The following is a 21300-nucleotide window of genomic DNA, read 5'->3' as shown; positions in this document are numbered from 1 at the left end:
GTAAAATAAACATTGAAAATACAGATACAAACACAGGGGGAAAAACATGAAATAGAAAATGACAATTATGAAAGGAACAGTTTACAAGCAACAAAAGGATATGTGAATTCACAACAGAATGATGGAGAAAAACACGAATCATGCGTAAGAGTAAATAAAAATTAATAGATCAATGCAGCCTTTAGATAATGTGAAAAATCAAAAAGAACCTGTCAGCCCAGGCACTTCGTACAGATGGTTAACCAGCGAAACTGTAGCGTGCGGCCCCGGTGTTTATCACTGGGTAAATGCCGGCGGTTCATTAAGGGCTTTCTCAATTATTAGTAACGCCTGCGTGATTCCAAATTAATTAATTAATGACGACGACGAACGCGGGAGCAGTGGCTCGAACGCGTTCGCACCAAGAGGCGCCAACGAGCCAGCTGCGGAAGACGACGACGACGCTCGAGCCATTGCTGAGGATGATAGTTTTTTTTCTATGCGCGGACACGATAGTGGGAAAAGTAGCCCTTAACAGCTTTGCCGAAAAGGAAAGATGAAAAATTATACAGATCTCACGCACTGTGGGAATCGATGTAAGCGAAGCATTCCGGGCTGGATGCTTTGATTGACGATAATTAGCGGCAATGTTGACGGCTAAAACTTAATTTCTTCACCGTTTAGTCTAACACGAGAGTGGTGAGTTGATTTTGAACGTTACCTTGCGGGTACCACTGCTGTTTGCGTAGTACACAGAACACACAGGGAGAGGTGATTACTTGAGGCGTTGTTGTGCGCCATATTTCATAACCTCTGAGAGGGTTGAGCATAGTCATCGCCTAACATGGCACATTGCATTGTGGCAGAAGTATTAAACTTGAATTAGATTATGGGGCTGTACGTGCCAAAACCACAATCGGATTATGAGGCACGCCGTAGTGGTGGACTCCGGATTAATATTGACGCCGTGGTGTTCTTTAACGTTTGCCAAAATCTAAGTGCACGTGCGTTTTCTATTTCGCCCCTGTCGAAATGAGGCTGCCGCGGTTGGGATCAAATCCACGGCCTCTAGCAGTTCTAAAGCGGCGGGAAAAGAAGCGTTGATTTGACGGTCGACCGCTTTCGTAGTGTCGCCTGGACACTGCGGTGTGCTTTAATTAATGTGACTCTGCTTCGTCACCTCCCCGCTTCCCCTTTATGGGACTGTCTCTTCTCCTCCCCCTCCTTCTCCTCCTCTCTACAGTTCTATCTACGTCCCCTCTGGACTCGCAGCTTAGTAGAAAGGGAAGCCCTGCAGTTTCTGCAATGCTTCTGAGGGGAGTCACGGATAATTACAGCTGTCAAGAGGCTAATGTAACGACGGCCAGGGAGTTCCGGAGGGCATTGTGCACATTCGACACGGTCGGGTGAAAACGAGTTTCTAGCGTCGCCTTTCCTCCCTGACTCCCTCCTGTCATGTATACATACGCTCTGAACCACCCCCCGACGCGGTGTGCCACACAGCAGCAGCCACAGCAGCAGCAGTAGTGCGAAAGTCGAAGGAAGAGGCAAAGAAGGCTTCGTTTTAGAAACGAAATACGGAAAAAAAAAACAATTTATGATAACTCAGAGGGAAGCTCATTACTTGTGGCTGCCGGTTTCACTGCAAGTGCTCGAACATCGTTGACAAAGAGCATGAGCTATACATGTCCATGGAATCGCGCAAAATACAAGTGCTCCAAGCGTATGTAGGCTGCAAAACGCCAGCGCCTCGCTGGACGAGTACGCCTGTGACGAAGCCTGCGGCCAACTTCCTGTCGTCGTGCAGGCCCTAGAGAAAATAAATGAAATGAGAACAGCCGTTCGCCACCTGAAAAGCGCATGTCTATCCGATCAGCCTCATGATCGCACTCTAGATCTAAGCCGTATGTCCAAGCGGCGTACGCGTTCTATCGCGCTATCAACAGCGATAAGGAAGCCACCACCTTTCTGCTTCCGGGAGGAATAACGTCGATCCCTACGAAAGACGTCATAATACGCAGAAAATGCACAGTAGATGCTATTTTAGGTGAAAGCTAGGTGTTTAGAGCTTTCCAGAACGAGCGGAAGAAACGATATTTGAAAAAGAAACTGATTCACTTTGGTGCATAGGCCTGGAACATTCTGATAGATGATGCTTACGTCTGCTGCGTCACTGAGACGTCACTTTCCTTTTGTCCCATATTTCACCACTTCCTCTTGCGGCTCCTCGCGCAAGATCATGCTGTCGTGGAGCCTACTACGAAAAGGCGTGAACAAGGAAGACCTTGGCCAAGAGAAGAATCACTGAGACGGTTGAAAGCGGCGTTGGAGACCTTGGTGTGGAAGGACGCATACTTATCATGTTTCGTCTTCAGACGCTTAAATGACAACAACGACAACAACAATAATATTAATAATAATAATAAATTATTTATTTACCGTGCCCAGGAACAACGCCAAGGTCTGAGTGCTGGCGTATGCATGCATTAAACAGAAAGGCAGGAAAAATATAAGTAGAAAAGAAAAAAGTCACAGTTTCACTCAAAAAGCGAAGCATCGATTGCGATAACAAATTAGTAGACAGCTATGCGAACTAAGGATAGTAGGTTTATCGGCCGTATAAGCTTGTAAACTTTCGCTTTCTAACTAAATTACCAAGCATGAACGCGCGCAAAGCATACATGAACACATCTCACTCGACGACCGCGGAAACTCGCTGCTAAACGCTCGAGTGACGAAGCAGAACAGCGATCGAATTGACCTCATAGTGCTACCTCTCGCTTCAACGCAAGCTAGCAGGGTGTTTCACGTAATTTAAACCAAGGATATAAAAGAAAAGTGGTTAGCCGCAGCTTAATGAAAGCAACGGCATATGGTTTGCAGTCATAGATCGCTCCTTAGCGTATATTTCTAATATTGCGCTTAATTATTTAATTAACTAAGATGAATTATGCAAAGTGTTTAGTATTCACTTTAGGGCCAAGTTCGTTTCTTTGCGTTGTAAAGGGTATTCAGAAACGACCGATCCAATTTCTTGTGGCAACGTACATGCATGCTGCATGGCGATTTTTTTCGGCGTTTAAGGAAAGCCCGCGAAATATGAGATCAAGCTCATCAATAAATAATAAATAACCAATAAACGAAGCACCGAAACCGAAACGGGTATCTGCTTCGTGTGACGTCTACGATAAGTCGAAGTCGTCAGATCTTACGCCACCGCAATGTAAACACGCAGAACGCGTGCCAAACACGCACTGCTCGTGGTGTTGACGACGGTCTTCGGACGACACGGGGACGTTTTCTCGAACAAAAGGCAACTTCAGTGAAGATTTTGACCCGCCGCAGCCGCCGCGCGGATACAGCTGACGAGCTCAACGCCTTGTGCTTTAAGGCTTTATTTTAGGATGAGTAATGGGCAGTAAAACCTTCCGCGACTGCTTGGATTTCTACAGTGTCAAGCAGGCGAAAACGCCTTTACTAGAGTGCGTGCGGATATTCTCCAAAATTCAGGCGCCCCGTCGGAGGCGCTCTTTTCCAAAATGCAATGTATAAGTGATGATTCCGCTTATAGAGGCGTTTGCAGAGAATCCGCAAGAAGCGGAATTCTTCTCTCCATTCATTAGGCGCAGGACTTCTGGCTTTTCTGTGCGTGCGATCTTTATACTTTTGGGCAGTTATATATTCAGATCAGAATCAGTGGGGATATTTAGAGCGTTTAGGTCTATACTGGGGAATGTATTTGCGCATGCTGCTAAAAAATAAATAAATAAAGCTCCGTAAACTGATCTACTTGGTCATCAACATTGGCTTCGTCAGTAACCAGTGACCAATTGGTGGTGGAGAAGAAATTACATAAACGGGGAGCATAATCATCACGCTTGAAAGCAAAGCCAGAGGATTCATTTATGCCACTGGAGGATCTCTCCCTAAGGCTGACACAGATGGAGTTATCTTTAGTGACGGATGAAACTTACCTGGACGCACAAGGGAAATGTCCGAAGGAGAGACATCTATAACTTGATTTACCTAGAGGAAAAGAAGTCTAGGACGTTGCCGCAGGAATTGGCGACCTAGTTATGCTGCTGAGAGGAACAGAATGACGGAAAGTCCAACAGGCTTCATTTGTTCTCTATGTAATGATTGTAATGAGAATACCTAAGCGTGTTTCAATCAATTCCAGGTGTGTTGAAATCACCAAGAATAATTACTTTGTACTTGTTATGGGAAGATATTACGCTTTCAACAGAAGAGATGAGCTCATCAAACAAGACAGGGGAAATATTCAGTGGTACAATAATAATAGTAGTAATTTATTTGTGTTCAGGAAGGATGTGACCGCTGGCCAGCCTTCCCTTCCTGCAATGGAGCCTGTTGGGGCGCTCGTCCTCGTTCGCCTCGGTTGCTGGCCATACGACTCTTATGAGTGAGTGCATTTGGTATTGGAACACAGAATGACGCATTATTCGCGACAATATGCAAGCACAAAGCTCCAAATAAAAAAAAAAATTGGCTGAAGGCTTAGCTTGGTTAAGCCTGGAAGATTGCGAAAGCAATACCCTTAGCTGCGCCTTGGTTCGGCTGATGGTGTGGACATGGTTGCCCTTTGTTAAACTTATGGCTATACATGATCCGACATAGCGCAAGGCAGCGCGCCGACCACTGCGAGGAGCCGAGCTGCAGCCCCATTTATCCTCCTAGCGTGACATCACACCAGCGAGCGCCCTCTCTCGGTAGCGCCGCAGCAGCGGCGCGCAAGGCTTCGCCTCCACCATCGATGCCGCGAGCTGGGGCCCCGTCTCTCGGTCTGGCGTGAGTCACACGTTCACGTGGCGCGCAGCTGTGTAAGGAGGCGCCACGACCACCGATGGGCCGAAAGTGCGAGCAGTATTGCTTTCGCAATAAAAAAGAAAAAAAAACGGAAAAGCGGCACGCGCTTCTTCCGCTGTGGCGTTTCACGTGCGCGGCCGTCCTCGCCTCCATCGCTCGCCGCCGACAACCGCCGCTCTGTCTGTGTCGTCAATGCGGAGATCGTGCGCACCCGCTTTTCTGCGCAACAACTCCTGGCGCGACAGCAAATACTAAACTTAAAATTCGGCACACACTACGAATGCATTATACCGTTTGTAGACCTCGAAACGTCATGAACGTGCTCATTTTATACACTCATGACGTGGCGCCACCTCCTCCGCACCGTCACGTGCTCCGCCCGGTGACGCTGCACTAGTCAGCGACACGGCTGTGACGTGAGGTGCACAATCAGGCACGCACTAGGCACACCTTTAGTAAGCAAGAACCGCGGAGTTTACAAAAAAACTTTGAAATCAACGCTTATACTGTGCGATACCTGCTGCCTACCTGTGATAATAATTCACCTTTCGTCATGTTTTTTTTTTTTTCTCATGGGAATGCACAGTCTGTGGAACACGCGAATGATGGACCGAAACGCCGAAACGATGGTACCTACAAGGGTGCATTTCATCCAGATAACCGTACACCTAAAATATGTTTAAGGTGGACTTGATATTCAACCGGACTGGCACCCCATTTTGGTGAAGTGCCTATCTTACAACCCTTCCAAAGTGGAACGAACGTTTCCACGCAAAGTATGAACGCTGCTTTTTCTGTGTGTTACTGCTACTGTGTCCTCCATTCTATGACTATGCACAACTGGTGAATGTTTTGTCGAGTTGCATGCTACTGTGCCCGGGCTAAGGAGCTCTACGCACCCTCTGCGCGACACTCTGCTTGCCTCTCGCTTTCGTCGCAGCCAAAGCGGACTCAAGCAAGCAAAAACTATATATGTATACATATATATGTGCAGGTCCAAAGCACATGTTGGACTCTTTGGGAAGCGAAGCTTTCGTGAAGCTGTTACTTAAATTCTATGAAACTAAGACGAGGCTTCTGGACAAAACTGCCCTTCTTTAATTCCACCAGATTCTTCTACAATACCTCACAGTGGGTATGCGCCATATCTAGAGAGACAACACTGCGCCTCCGTCAGAGAGCAGGCTTGGCGACCAACGGGCCGACCGAGTTCTTCCCGCATCTGGCCGCGCCTCGACAGGGAGATGGACTGGGGCCTGCTGCTGCGAAGACTGACTGCGGGAGCGATCGAAGGCCAGGGCCAGTGCCTGTACGCGGCGGTGCACAACATCCAGACGGGAGCCTGCATTGCTTACGAGCCACCGGAAATATGCCCGGTGAGCAAAACGAGGGGTGACAACGCTGACGACACAATCCTGGTTGAAAGTACGTACATGTGGACGTACGTGAAGACATGTTTCATTGCGATAGCAATTACATGGACATTCCAGGTGCACCTTTGCCGTCACCGTGATGTTCCGTATGAAGCCCACGGGCGATGACACCGTCGCCTCGCGCTTTATGCTGCATGCGGGAGTGAAAGCGTGCGAGGGTAATCCGACGACCGCGGTACGATCGCGACGCCGTCTTCCGTCGCGCGCAAGGAAACGGGGGGAGGGGAGCTAGGGGCGTTGTACTTCGGCAGCATGGAGCCTTCCTTCATGCTCGGCAGCAACTGCGTACGGCGCGGCCGCGCGCAGGCGCGCGGGCTTTGCCTTGAAAGCGATCTGCTTTGGGAGTCGAGCCTAGGAGGGCCGACGGCTCGTAGCTTCGCGTGTGCTTTGTTCTCGCCGCTCAGTTTGCGTTGAAGCGATAGACAGCTCGAAGGTCACTTCGCTCGCTGCTGCGCTTCCTCACGCCAGCGTTCAGACAGCAAGCGTCCGCGGTCATCGCGTGTGATTGTGTGCATCTTTGCCTGTGCGCGCTGACACCATGCGTAGTAATTGAGTTAGTAAGCGAGTGTTCACAAGTTTATATTGTTGATAAATCTGCTATACTTATTATGGCAGCCCACTAATTTGATATCGCAATCGATGCTTCGCCTTGCGGGCGAAACTGCGGCTTTTTGCATCGTTGCCAGCACATGGAGACATATATCTCTCAATAATCAATAAAGACATCGCTGTTCTATAGAGAAGCAGGCTATAGGACTATTACGTCAGGCCGTTCTCTCAGTGCTTCTGCAATAAATTCTCCCCACCCTATCTAGCTGTTCTAACGTAAAAACTCGACGACTCATTCGAAATAAACGGCAACAAATGGCTAACACACATATCGTTGATGAGGAGAGATGACGTTTTCTTCGTTGACAACTTTTTGCGGCGAGTAAACACGAAACGCTGTCAAGCTTTCGGGCCAGTTATTTCGTCGCGCTTCTCTCATCGAAGATTTAGATTGTGCTCGCTGTCACTTTCGGTGGAGCATCCAAAGGGTGGCACATTTTGTAATAGAAATAATACGAAGCTTCGAGATCCTCGCAACTATGCATTTCGTACGACCAGTCCGTGACGCGCAGCGTGGCTTCGGACGTGGAAGAGGACGGACCGCTCCGTGCGTTGCCGTCGTCAACTTTGCGTTTGGCTTCACTCAATTGCAAATTGCACAAATATGCGTACGCGAGAGGGAGGGCGCGATGCAACTGCAGCGCAACGTATGTAATGAAACGCATCGCAATCACTTACACCGAGAGAGTGCAATAAGAGGGGGGTTGAAGATTAATATGCAGAAGACAAGGTTCAATATGCAGACAAGGTTCAAGGCCGGGCAAGGGAACAAACACTCAGTATCGCCAGTCAGCTTCTAAAGTCTGTACAGGAGTACGTTTTTCTAGGTCAATTACAGAGCACCCTGATCATGATAAGGAAGTTTGCAGAAGAGTGGTGCATACGGCAGGCATCACCGAATCCTGACTGAGAGGTTACCACTGTCGTTGAAAAGAAAAATGTACAATCATAGCATTCTATTGGTACCAACATATGGGGCATAAACTTGGAGACTAACATAGGAGCTCGAGAACAAGTAAAGGACCGCGCAAACAGCGATGGAACGAAAAATTTTATGCGTAACGTTAAGAGGCAGGAAAAGAGCGGTGTGGGTAAGAGAGCAAACGGGGATAGCCGATATTCTAGCTGACATTAAAAGAAGATGTTGCGGGTTTGCTATGTTGATTTGCAGTGTCGCACGTACATACCGGCGCTCGACGCGTGCGAGTCGCTCTTCTCCGGGAAGAGCTCCGCCGGCACTCGACGCTGTCGGGCGCAGCGGCGGCCGCACGATGTCGGCACCCGTCCGTGCTTCTGTGCGCGCCGACTTTCGCATCGAACTGCACGGCCATGCCAAGGCCAAAGTGCAACGTGGTGCAACTGATAAAGGCAGTGGCGCGATCTCTACGTCACAAAGCAATCATGCACAACGATTGGTGGATAGAGACAATGACATTTTGTTATAGCGTGGACACGCCAATCATGGCGCGCGAAGAACGTGCGCTGCGGTATTGCGCAATGTCGGGAGAGACGGCGCTCGTGGGGTGGGAAACGAGAGTCGGCGGTCGAGTATGAAAAGTTGGTCTGTGTCCACGGGGGCGCGATCCGCCAGAACATAGCCACAAGCAGCTTCGCTGTAATATGGAGCTGGGCAGGCCATGTAATGAGTAAGACAACCGGATGACCGTTAGAGTTACAGAATGGGCGCCAAAGAAAGGGAAGCGCAGTCGAGGACGGCAGAAAAATTAGCTGGGGTGATTTGGAGAAATTAGGAGAGGAAATATTCACGCGCAAATTGGAATCAGCAATAGCGCAAGACAGAAGTAATTGGAGATCGAAGGGAGAGGCCTTCGTCTTGCAGTGGACATAAAAAATAGGCTGATGATGATCAGACTGAGCGAACGAGCACGTGCCACAAGGCCTGTCCGCACATGCGCTGCATCATGAGCTAATCGTGATGGGCCGCCTTGCAGACCTCGGATCGATTACACTTGCTAGGCGGAACAAAACGCTCTGATGTTGAGCCGGTGTGCTCTTGTCAGACATCTCGCTGGCTGGGTGATTCGATCTGTGAACCTTGGCCGCAGTCCCCCCGCCATGGCGCGATACAGAGAGGAGACAGAAAGACGCGGCTGTCGTCATAAAACGAGCGCCGTGTTTCTTGTGCGCGCGCTGTCTTATCGAGGCCGTGTGTGGATAAACCTTATCGAATTCAAAAGGGATAACTAGCTGCGCTGAGAATTATCGTTTTTTTCTTCTTCTTCTTCTTCTTTTCACCCGCTGTGGTAGCTTAGTGGCTATGGAGTTCCGCTGCTAACCATGGTGCAGCGCGGGCGTTTCGATGGGGGCGAAATGCAAGAACGCTCGTGGTACTTAGATCTATAGGTACACGTCAAAGAACCCCAGGTGGTGCTTCAAAATCAGATCGTGGTATTGGCACCTGAAACCTCAAAAGTAATTCTGATTATATATATATATATATATAAAGAACTTGAGTGGTGCTACAAGGTAAACAGAACAAGTATTTAATGTCGACAGTTTCGATCGGTGGACCGATCTTCATCAGGGTTTTTTTTTTTTTTTTGTAAACCCTGATGAAGATCGGTCCACCGATCGAAACTGTCGACATTAAATACTTGTTCTGTTTACCTTGTAGCACCACTCAAGTTCTTTACGTTTGAAAGGTAGCCTGAAGAATCCCTCTTTGCCTACTACATATATATATATATATATATATATATATATATATATATATATATATATATATATATATATATATATATATATATATATATATATATATATTGGGCAAGTGAACAAAAATTCAGGATCGCCAGTCGGCCTCTAGAGTCTGTGAAGGAGTACGTTTACCTAGGTCAATTAATCACAGGGAACCCTGATCATGAGAAGGAAATTCACAGAAGAATAAAAATGGGTTGGATCGCATACGGCAGGCATTGTCAGATCCTGACCGAAAGCTTACTATTATCATTGAAACGGAAGGTGTACAATCAGTGAATTTTACCGGTGCTGATATATCGGGCATGAACTTGGAGACTGACAAAGAAGCTTGAGAACAAGTTAAGGACCACGCAGAGAGCGATGGAACAAAGAATGTTAGGCATAACGTTAGGAGACAGAAACGGAGCGGTTTGGATCAGAGAGAAAACGGGTATAGCCGATATTCTAATTGACCTTAAGATAAACAAATGGAGCTGGGCAGGTCAGGTAATGCATGCGCAGTGGCGTAGCTAGGTCGTCTGGCACCCGGGGCCCATAGGTCTTCTGTAACCCCCCCCCCCCCCCCCTGGTGTAGTCGAGGAAGGCGAGGATATCGACAATTTCCGGGTGTCTTCAGACGTATATGACACCCCCCCCCCCCCTTCTGGCCCCTTGCACCCGGGGCCCACGGCCCCCCGGCCCCCCCCTGTTGCTACGCCAGTGTGCATGCGTAGGTTAGATAGCCGGTGGAACATTAGGGTTACAGAATCGGTGCCAAGAGCAGGAAAGCGCAGTCGAGGACGGCAGAATACTATCTGGGACGATGAAATTCGGAAATTCGGGGATGCTCGTCGGGATTGGTTGGCGAAGGGCAGGGGTAATTGGAGATCGCAGGAGGGGCCTTCCTCCTGCAGTGGATATAAAAGATGCTGATGCTGCTGCTGCTGCTGATGATGATGAAGGTGATAATGATGTGTATACCACGTTACAGTCAACTTCTTAGCAGTTAAACAACACTGACACGGAAGGGCAGGGGGGTTGTGGAGGGTGGAAGGCAGTATATAAATTACTGGTCCGCATATGATTAAGATTCGCGGCCAGATACGTGTTGTCGTTGATGATGTCAAGTGCATAAAAGTATTCTTGTCGTAAATGCAGGCTTATGACCCTGCTTATAGTTGGTCAGAATAGACGCAAGAACGAACGACGGGCATTGGGGTATGCTCTAGTACACTCCTTTCCAAGATATATGCACCCGGTAAAGAATTCGAAAACGGCGGATAAGAAGAGTAAATATTATATGATGCAGTGGACAGACGGATAAATACACATGCTGTACAGGTGCCAGTCATAACACCGAAAGTAGCAAACCAGCGGTATACTGGGGCACAACTCGATGCTTGTGAAAAGTTACCTGAGAGTGCCAACGCAAAGACGTGGTATTGCTGGCGACAATGCCTGCCACAACGGTAATGACACAACTGACACGATTATAAACCGATCATAAAGCCAAAGCGCTTGCAAAGACATCAAATTAAACGATGATCATGTAGCCTTTACACATATGCACGAAGTTGACACACGCATATATGCCCCCCTCCTACACGTATACGATGGATTCCAGGCCATCAAGGATTCCAAGAAAACTTAAGAGCCCACGAACTATGCCACGCAGAGGATCCGGGACCTTCTAGCCTATCGAAGACACTTACAATCCCAGAAGAGAGCGGAAGATGCAGCATGAAGATGAAGTCTCGCAGGGAAGCATCAACAGTTCACAGCCCACCATCCTGCACGCATCCGCGAGCGGACTCCCCAATCTCACGAAAAGCACAAACACACACGTGCATTACTCACACCAGATTATACGCAATATATTAACAGGGACCCAGGCTCCCACTGTAAACACTGCTGGGCCTCTACATCAAATAAGCACACCTTGTGGGAGTGCCCCCCCCCCCCCCCCCCAACTCCATTTTCTGAAAGACAGTACTTTAGAAACTATCACCCAACCAGCGTCCTGGCAGTTGGGAGGAGTGGACCGCTTTTCCACGAAATTTTGGAAAACTATTATGGCTGATTCTGGTGCTGCCAGGTCAATCGAACGTGCTGGGCCAAGAGGCATGTGCCTACCAGGAGGCCCGGACTGGGGCCTTAGTTCCTTTGGGAATAATACATTTCATATTTATCTCTCTCTCTCCAGTTAACACTAATCTGAATTGACTTTTTATAGTGTTAGTGAATATTGATCAGAACGTCAGTGCACTCGGTCACAGATTCTTTAGGCTCTATCGTGAAACACGTGCGAAGCACAGGATCTTGTTTAATGAATGTGGCTGGTTTACTGATTTCGTCTGTTTAGCTGATTAGTTCACGCCACACTGTGATTTGTTGGCCATGTAACATTCACCTCTTCAAGTAATCCAGCTGATGTAATAGATTTAGCTGTCTGCCAGAGGCGGCGTCGAAGCACTTTTTTTCCAAGAAAAAAAAAAGGGAACTTACAAATGCAGCCCGCATGGCCCTCCTGGGCATTCAGTCACGTCACGTCACCCTCCTTATACGTTGCTCCAAAACGACAAAGACGTCAGTGTGACTGTGACCCACATGGCCCAAGCAAAAATCTTAAACTAGCATTGCAATACAACCGAGAACTCGTTCTTGTTGCATATGGTCCCTACCGGCAGTGGCGTAGCAACAGGGGGGGGGGGGGGCCGTGGGCCCCGGGTGCAAGGGGCCAGGGGGGGGGGGGGGTCACATACGTCTGAAGACACCCGGAACTTGTTGATATCCTCGCCTTCCTCGACTACAGCCGGGGGGGGGGGGGTGACAGAAGACCTATGGGCCCCGGGTGCCAGACGACCTAGCTACGCCACTGCCTACCGGGCTTGATCGATTTACTGGTTCCACTTGGGGACTCCCCTACTGGCATGGTACCTGCTAACCTGTGAACTTGCCAATTCGTAAAATCTCGCGAGAGGTCAAGGAGAGTGAGAGAGAGAGAGAGAGAGAATGCTATTTTTTTAGAGCTTGCCCTAAGCGCGCTTCTTTCTTTTTTTTTCAGGGATACACACACAATTGAGTAACGAAGATCGAAGTGTAGCCGAAGCACACCGATCAGCATCAAACTTCGAACATATACTCCTACATGTAACAAATTGTTACAAATTGTTTTTGGACCACAGGGACTTCTTCATCGACTTAGCTTTTGTCAATTGCACCTGCTTTAAGAATTTATTTTTATAGACTTGGTAAAAACAAGCATCGCCTGTCGAAAGACTTGCTGCGGAAAATAATTTTTGCAAAAACAATTTTCTCTCGTAAAGCTTGGCGCAACATAGCCTGAGGACCTCGCATCGCCCACCGCAGGGAGTGTCCGAGTCCGAGGTTTGCGAGCTCGTGTCGTCGCACCGGGACCCGCTGCGCATGTACCGCGGTGGGGCGAGCATCTGCCGACTGCGGTTCACCTTCCTGAAGATGGAAGGCAAGAACGTCGTCCTGCTGCGCAGGCCGGACGCTAAGTGCGCCGTCGGATTCGCCAACACCGGTACGCGCCCCATTGAGCTCGAACGCTGTCGTCGCCGAATCAAGCTTGTTGGTAGAAGTGAGAAACGCGACAGACAGATGCAGGACGCGTACATGGCACCGACACACGTATACGTATAACAATGAGCCACAGTAACGAAATGACAACGACGAGTAAAGAACATCGATGTTGTTATGCAATTCGCGCAACTGTCTTGTATGCCAAGAAAACGCAGCTTATTGATAGCGCCGGTGATGACGTATTGCTGTATAGTGCGAGTTAAGGTCCTATTTGTTTCATCTGCGGACCTTATCGCGAGTTAAAGCCCGAGTCCGTAGCTGGGTTGTTAGGTATTGACGCTTCCACAGTGTGCCGTCACGTGATCGCGATGCCTGCGATGCGCCGTCTCAGCATTGTGTTGCCTCTCGCTCTTTTGTCAGGTTATATCAGTGTTGCTAAACTGTGGGCCCATATTATGAGAGAAATCTGTTTCAAAGAAAAATTTACATTTATTTTCTGGCAGTGTAAATGGTGGAAATATTTTCGGTGAAGTCGAAAATGTTCGTGGGAAATTTCCCATAAAATGGTCAATTTTAGGTAAATTTATTTTTTCGCAATGTAAAATGTGGGCTTCTTTTTTTGGCGAAGTCGAAAATATTTTATTCTGTGGTAACGAATACCAGTACCCGCTTGCGGAGCTTGGATAAAATTAAGGACTGTTGCAAACGCGCGAAGGCAAGCCGTAGGTATAAGCTCTCCCAAGCAACGAAGGAGCGAATAAAGGATGAAAGCGTCCAGCTCAAGAGATCAGATAGAATTCGCGGAATTTTCAAAACTGATCAACAACGAGAAAATAAAGGATATTCGAAATTATAGCGTAAGAAAGACTGAGGAAGCACTAAAAAATGGACGCAGCATGAAATCAGTGAGAAGACAACTTGGCATAGCACAAGCCAAAATGAATGCACTCAAAGATAGGCAGGGTAATATCATCAGCAATCTCGAAGATATAGTAAAAGCAACGGAGGAATTCTACACTGACCCGTACAGTACCTAGAACAGCCTCCATGCGAAGTCGTAATGAACAGGTTGCAGAGGCTCCTTCTATATCTTGCGATGAAGTTAGAAGGGCCTTAGAATACATGAAACGAGGAAAAGCGGCAGGAGAAGATGAAATAACGGTTGATTTAATCAAAGGTGGAGGAGACATCATGCTTGAAAAGCTTGCGGCCCTTTATAGGAAATGTCTCACGATTTCAAGGGTCCCAGAGAAGTGGAAGAACGCCAACATTACACTAATCCACAAGAAAGGAAGGCGTTAAAGAATTGAAAAATCATAGGCCCATTAGCTTGCTTCCAGTATTGTGTAAAATATTCACCAAGATAATTTTCAATAAGATAAGGGCAACACTTGACTTTAGTCAACCAAGGGAACAGGCTGGCTTCAGGAAGGGACATTGTACAATGGACCACATCCATGTAATCAATCAGGTAATCGAGAAATCTGCAGATTGCAATCAGCCTCTCTATATGACTTTCATAGATTACGAAAAGGCATTTGATTCAGTAGGGATACCAGCAGTCATAGAGGCATTACATAATCAAGGAGTACAGGAGGCTTACGTAAATATCTTGGAAAATATCTACAAAGATTCCACAGCTACTTTAATTCTCCACAAGAAAAGTAGAAAGATACCTATAAAGAAAGGGGTCAGACTAAGACACATAATCTCTCCAATTCTATTCACTGCATGCTTGGAAGAAGTATTCAAGCTATTAAATTGGGATCGCTTAGAGTAAGGATCAACGGCAAATATCGCAGCAACCTTCGGTTTACAGATGACATTGTCCTGTTCAGCAACGCTGGGGACGAGTTACAACAAATGATTGAGCACCTTAACAGAGAGAGCGTAAGGGTGGGTTTGAAAATTAATATACAGAAAACAAAGATAATGATAAATAGCCTGGCCTGAACTAGCCTGAACAAGAGTTCAGGATCGCCAGTCAGCCTCTAGAGTCTGCGAAGGAATACGTTTACCTAGGTCAATTACTCACATGGGAGCCTGATGATGAGAGGCAAATTTACATAAGAATAAAAATTGGTTGGAGCGCATACGGCATACATTATCAGAAAGTGACTTGAAGCTTACCATTACCACTAAAAAGAAAGGAGTACAATCAGTGCATTCTACCGGTGCTAACATATGGGGCAAAAACTTGGAGACTGACAAAGAAGCTGGAAAACAAGCACCACACAAAGAGCGATGGAACGAAGAATGTTGGGCGTGACGTTAAGAGACAGAAAGAGAATGGTATGGTTCAGAGAACAGACGGGGATAGCCGATATTCTAACTGACATTAAGAGAAAGAAATGGAGCCGGGCAGGTCATGTAATTCGTAAGTTAGATAATCGGTGGACCATTAGGGTTACAGAATTGGCGCCAAGAGAAAGGAAATGCAGGCGAGGATGACAGAAGACTAGATGGTGATTTGCGGGTGCTAGTTGGAATCGGTTGGCGCAGGACAGGGGTCATTGGAGATCGCAGGGAGAGGCCTTCGTTCTGCAGTAGACTTAAAATAGGATGATGATGATGTTGACGATGCCATTCCTTCTGGCTCACGTAAGTGGCCTTAATGAGCTTTCTGGTTATTGCCGACGCGCAGGTAAAACTAAACGTTGGAAGAAGTAACGACATTCGGAGCTTCATACGTCTTTGCGCCACCAGCGCGTTTGGCAAGGACATGCCCGCATATCATAAACTGAACCTCGAGCCATAGTTAACTTCAATTTACGAAGAGCTGTGTTATCCTTTAAGCGCGCTTATGTGGAGCATGAAGTGTATGACTGTTCAGTTACAGATTGCTTGCTGGTTTAATACAATGTGTGACAGCAATGCTTTATATTTGAGCTGTACAAAAGAAACGTTTCATCAAGGCACTGTACAAACGTCTTTTTGAAATTTTTGTTCAGACGGCCTCTCGCACGTGAGCTTACGTGGGACTCAATCACGTCTGTTGGGTGTGCTGGTTGAGTCTGCCTTACAATATTCCTTTAGATTAGCCTTGAAGGAATTTATTATTTAGATAGGCTTTGAAAGTCACTCTTCTTTAGGAAGAAGAATAAAATCGAACAAATAACTTTTTCGATGCTTTAGAAACTTTTCTTGCGAGCAAATTTATTCACGTGGGAAACTGGAGGTATACTGTTGAACAAAGAAAATAAAGGGAAATTTTGCCTCTAGGCGTGGGGAAAATGCATGACAACCTGGCAACATTGCACTATAGTCGGTCATGCTTCGTGCGAGTGTCATGTCAGTCGGGCTCGACCTATAGTTGCTTCTTGGTTTCTCCCTCAGTGTTCATTTCCTGCTGTCACCAAAGTTGATCATCCTCTTCTTGCCGATATATGTGTTCACTTTTGGCTCCGCTAATGCAGTGACAAAACCACCATTGTGTTCTCTTTGAGCCTTCCCTATAAAAAATAAATAAATGAATAAATGGAATGCATATTCCCGTTACCTCAATATCCAATTATCCCATGAACATATGCGGGGCATTATATGGGAAATATTCTTATATGGGATTGTTTGACACGAAGGTTATGCATAGGTTTAATCGCTGCTTTGGCTGCTCCTATGCCGGCGCTTCGCACTTCTTTAGAAGGATCGACATTTGGGCGAGTTGGTACGGGTTGAACGTATTTAAGGGGCAGCGCAATATGACGAAGACAGAAAGCAGGAACACACAAAACAGCGCTGAACTCACAACTAACTTTATTTGAAGGCTATGTAAGCCTTCAAATAAAGTTAGTTGTGAGTTCGGCGCTGTCCTGGGTGTTCCTGCCTTCTGTCTTCGTCATATTGCGCTGCCCCTTCAAGATGTTATTATTTCTTAATTATTTTTTGCCTTCCGCATATATTTCAGCTTCTTACAGCTCCTCAATGTCTAATTTCTCGCAGCGATCATTTCAATTTCATACAGCACTGACAGTTGTGTTACATGAGCGCGATAGCGTCAAGAGCCCCGTGTCGCAGGAAATTCGGCGTTGAGGTGAAATTTTCCGTGTACATTTAGGTATGTGTACATGCCACGCCTTGCTATATTGCATGCGCCGTATATCCGGGTTATATTACCACACCATTCTATCACCGAAATTGCTCATACCTTGTCTTACATTCTTGACAAGGTTATTCCTCGGAATTTGAGAATAACAGCCCACAAACAAACGTCATGAAACAAAACACCGACAGCGCATTCCCGTTATGTTAAATCTTCTCAGACTGAAATAGTAAAAGTACGAAACAATAACAGAAACCTGAAAATGATGTAATTTTTGGGCGTGGCTGTGCACCACCTCCGGGATCGGCCCAGCAATAGGCCACGTTTCTAACAGAAAGCTTGCCTCCGTGCATATACGGGTACGTGTGAAGGCTGACACCGGGCTCCGTTGCGTAAGTCTGGCACTGCGACACCGAGCAGTAGCCTACCATGTTGGACGCCTTCAAAGGCAGCCACTACCTATTATAATGCTTTCAATTGTTGTCAAGCACACACTCGATGCGGGAAACCTTCCCACTTAATCAGAACCGCAGCGCAGGTGGGACTTTAAACCTTCGTTTTCAGCTCGCTTCGGCGCTTCCGAAGCAGCCGACGCGGCCACTGTGTCCACGTGATCCCTCACATCACGTCACGCCGACGCCAGCTTTTCCAGTGGTGGAGATCGCCCGCAATAAGGCGCAAATGTGATCGCCCACGCGGCTGCGGCTGCCCTGGCCGCCGGCAAGTCAGCGCAGGCCGTCTCACTACCGCTCCTCCTCCACTTTCCTCCTCGCGCTCTCTTCTCTCATCTCCTGCAGCGCTCCCCGTTCGCTTTTGTCTTTCGTTGTGCTTGTTGAGGTACGACGCCGAGGTACGCCGACGCTCAACGCATGAACGGGCGCCAAGCTTCGCTCCAAAATGGTGGAAAAGAACATGTAAACAAACCTTTGCATCCATCATTTTTTAAATACTAGGAGGCGCGGTTTTTGGCGCCATTTCTAATGGGCTTCGGAATATTTAAGTGCGCGTTCGCCATGCACGGTCATGCCCCGCACGGTGTGTATTGTTTGTTGGTAAATAAATTTTAAAAAAGTCAGTTTTGGTCGATTTACCCTACCACACCCCTTAATAACTGCAGATAACTTCCCCTATGCTGTCCTTGGTGTCTTTCTTTGTTGGCTTATGATATTCGGGCCCCTTTGTTGGCTTATGATAAAAATCGGGCCCCTCGGTTTCCTTTCTTCTAGTTCGTATATACAGCAGTGAAATTAAAGAGGCACAAGATAAGGAGGTGGTTGTGCGTAGGTAGGTTAACACTTCTGACGTGACTGTTTTATACAAAATTTCACTTGAGTATAAAGTGGCAAACGACTCACTGGACGCGGAAACAACAGTGTTAGGCAAGTTGATACGCTCTCGTATTGTGTGTGAAAAAAAACAAAACAAGATGACTGGAACAGTGTGGTGCGACACTTAATTTCGCTGATTTTCTTGTTAGTATCTCTTCTTTGGGAGTATTATGTCGGGGGTTTCAAATACTTCTGGCGATCAATATCGAGGTTGTCATGAGCTATGTGGTTGAGAAAGGAAAGCCTGAAAGAACAGCGACGTTTTTCTGATGGGTCTCAAGATAAACATTTCGTGAGCGCGGTAACACTAATGTTACGGCGGAACGAATTAGTTGTGTAATGAGGAAGAGCGGCAAAACACGCGGCACGGCTTTGAACCGCTTCTAACCTGCTAATTATATCGCTAGGTTAAGGATCCCATATGGTGGCATCGCATTGTGGAATGGGCCGCACGTTGATAGTATACAACACTGTTCTTTACCTGCTCGGCTGACTTCTAAAATTACGGACTCGGCTTTTCAATATGTTTGTTCCACGTGAGACTTGATGAGTAGGTTATGCCTTAATATTTAACATTTTCAGCAATAGCAATGTTTACATTATTTAAGTGATAATTAAAATTGATGATGTTGCGTTAGCGGCTGAAGCGGGTGCAATTACATTTGGAGGGATTTATTTTAATATTATATTTATCGTGCCATGATAGAGTGTGGTTGAGGTCGTCTTGTAAGATGGCATTATCTAAACAATTAATTAAATATCGTGTCACTGTGCACGGGCTGTCTTAACATAGAATAAAAAATTATGATATGAATTTTTATGACTATAGATTGCCTTGTGCTTAGCTGACGATAGCTACCGGCGCAGGCAGAACATAGTGGTCGCTTTTGCCACATTTCTAAAGCGCGCGGGTGACTAAAAAACAAGTGAGAGAGAGAGAGAGAGAGAATAGCGGTGTACCGGCTGCGGCCATAGAGTTTCTCACTACATTATGGCTGCGGCATAGACCTAGGAAAAGGGCTGCGTGCATAGAGTTGCTCACTATAACACCTAGAGGGAAATCTGGCGCCACCGTCTATGGGAGTTTTTTAAGGGGGCACCGTGCCGTCATGGGAATGACGGCACTATAGTATATGTGTCTGCGAGGCTTGTGTTGGCTGGTGTTGTAGGAGGCTTCGTCTAAAACGTGGATATGGCTACACAAGTAAGGCGTTCTTAAAGTAACTTCTTCATAAAATGTTTCCATTCGCGCATATTACATCTTTACTCACCTACAATGCATGACCAAGCGAAGAAAAGCAAGAACAGATGACAAACTGTTTCAAAGCGAGTGCGAACCTTGTCGTCTGTCTTCCAACTTTAGCGGCCCGCTGATACTTTTTACGTAACATATAATCGTACACGCAATAACAAGTTCTCATAGTTAAACAAAACATGTTTTTGCGTAATAATAAAACCAAAACAGCTTTTCACGTGCTGTTTTAGTAGAAAATGAATCATTGTGACAGACGGAATGGTGCCAATCCGTAGTCACAATATACCGGCATTCCCATGCATAGAGTTACTATCCCATGCATACCACAGCGCAGCAGCGCCAGATTTCCCTCTAGGTATGGCTGCGTGCCTCCCATCGAAACCGAAACTGGGAGGGGCTTTAAGAAACTGCAGAGTTTTCTTGCCCTCTGGTGACAAAAATGTCACGCTGGTTGGTCAAAAGCGAAGGAGGTGGCGAAAAAAGGAGAGGCGGAACGTGACGCACGCTGTCCACGTCCCGATCGCGCAGATTACGTATGCTAACGTCACAGGCAATGAATCACGAGGAAGACGTTACTCGGGTTCGGATGACGTAAGTCTTTGGCACGGGCCAAACAAACAAAACGGCTGCTCTCCAAGGCGCGAACTGCACCACACACACACACAAAAAAAGGGAATGAACGTAGCAGCCGATTCGCGGGTCAGGCATGTAAAGGTCAAGTGTGTCATCGTTTCATTTCTGGGGCGTCACTGGAGCCCGATTTGACAGCCCCTAATGGACAATATTTCTTTTCCAGTTCTCGTTGTCGCTGTATACTCGGTCCACGAGCCGTCCAAGCTGGTTGTTCCCAAGCTTCAAGAGATGTGCACCATGTTAGTTCAACAGTGTTATTGAAATATGTTGGCGCTCGCACTGAAGGAAAAATAAATAAATGTATATAGACACCGCATTCTTGTTATTCAGTGTTCAACAACCTCGACAACGTTCACAAGACTGAAAGGAACAGAACAGGTCACCGAGCATTGGAAACGGGCATCCACTACCTTTCCAAAATCAGGAAAAAATGAAGCCCCACTCCTTCCAATAAATATGTTAATTCATTTATTTTTGCACGGTCGCATTGAGTTGGGAAACAGCATGCACTGCCTTAGTTTACCACTACGGCAGAGAACTCAACTCGCATAATTTTATACTCGCCATACGCCGCCGTTGCACTCTATGCATCTTGCCGTTGAATGGCACTAACAAGTCGCTACGCCGTTTTTCTTTTATTTGCGTATTTTACTATGAGCCATACGAAAAAAAAAAAATTACGTCCGAGCGGCCGATGCTCTACAGCTCTCGGCATGGGAGTCTGGCACTTCAACGACATCATAGCTATGTCACATTTTCGAACCCCGCCTTCTCACATGGCCGGGACCCGTGGTTTCCCAACGCTTTCGAGTCTCCGGCAACCTATGTTGTATTGCAGTAACAACATGACCACAACATAAGACCACCGGTTTAGAATACTATCCTGCGCGGTGTGCATCATGGCAAGGCACAATCCGGTTGATGAACTTAGCACGGCAAACCAATGAACCA

General features: G+C 47.0%; 1 protein-coding gene across 1 annotated transcript; it reads left to right on the top strand.

Annotated features, from left to right (window-relative positions):
* The first annotated feature begins 5927 nt into the window (after positions 1 to 5927).
* On the top strand, positions 5928 to 20679 carry LOC126542989 (uncharacterized). The gene is made up of 3 exons (XM_055077533.2): positions 5928 to 6182; positions 12918 to 13095; positions 20513 to 20679. Exons 1-3 carry the CDS (start codon positions 6051 to 6053, stop codon positions 20608 to 20610), a joined length of 408 nt encoding a protein of 135 aa, XP_054933508.1. The 5' UTR covers positions 5928 to 6050; the 3' UTR covers positions 20611 to 20679.
* Positions 20680 to 21300: the final 621 nt, after the last annotated feature.

The sequence above is a fragment of the Dermacentor andersoni genome, chromosome 2 (assembly GCF_023375885.2).
Source record: "Dermacentor andersoni chromosome 2, qqDerAnde1_hic_scaffold, whole genome shotgun sequence".
Lineage (NCBI taxonomy): Eukaryota > Metazoa > Arthropoda > Arachnida > Ixodida > Ixodidae > Dermacentor > Dermacentor andersoni.
Note: the sequence above shows the minus strand (reverse complement) of the source record. Positions and strands in the feature narration are given on the sequence as shown.

Coding starts and splice junctions, on each gene's coding strand:
- LOC126542989 (XM_055077533.2), top strand. CDS start 6,051: ATGGACTGGGGCCTGCTGCTGCGAAGACTGACTGCGGGAGCGATCGAA. Junction 6,183..12,917: donor AGCCACCGGAAATATGCCCG/GTGAGCAAAACG, acceptor CGCCCACCGCAG/GGAGTGTCCGAGTCCGAGGT. Junction 13,096..20,512: donor CGTCGGATTCGCCAACACCG/GTACGCGCCCCA, acceptor TTTCTTTTCCAG/TTCTCGTTGTCGCTGTATAC.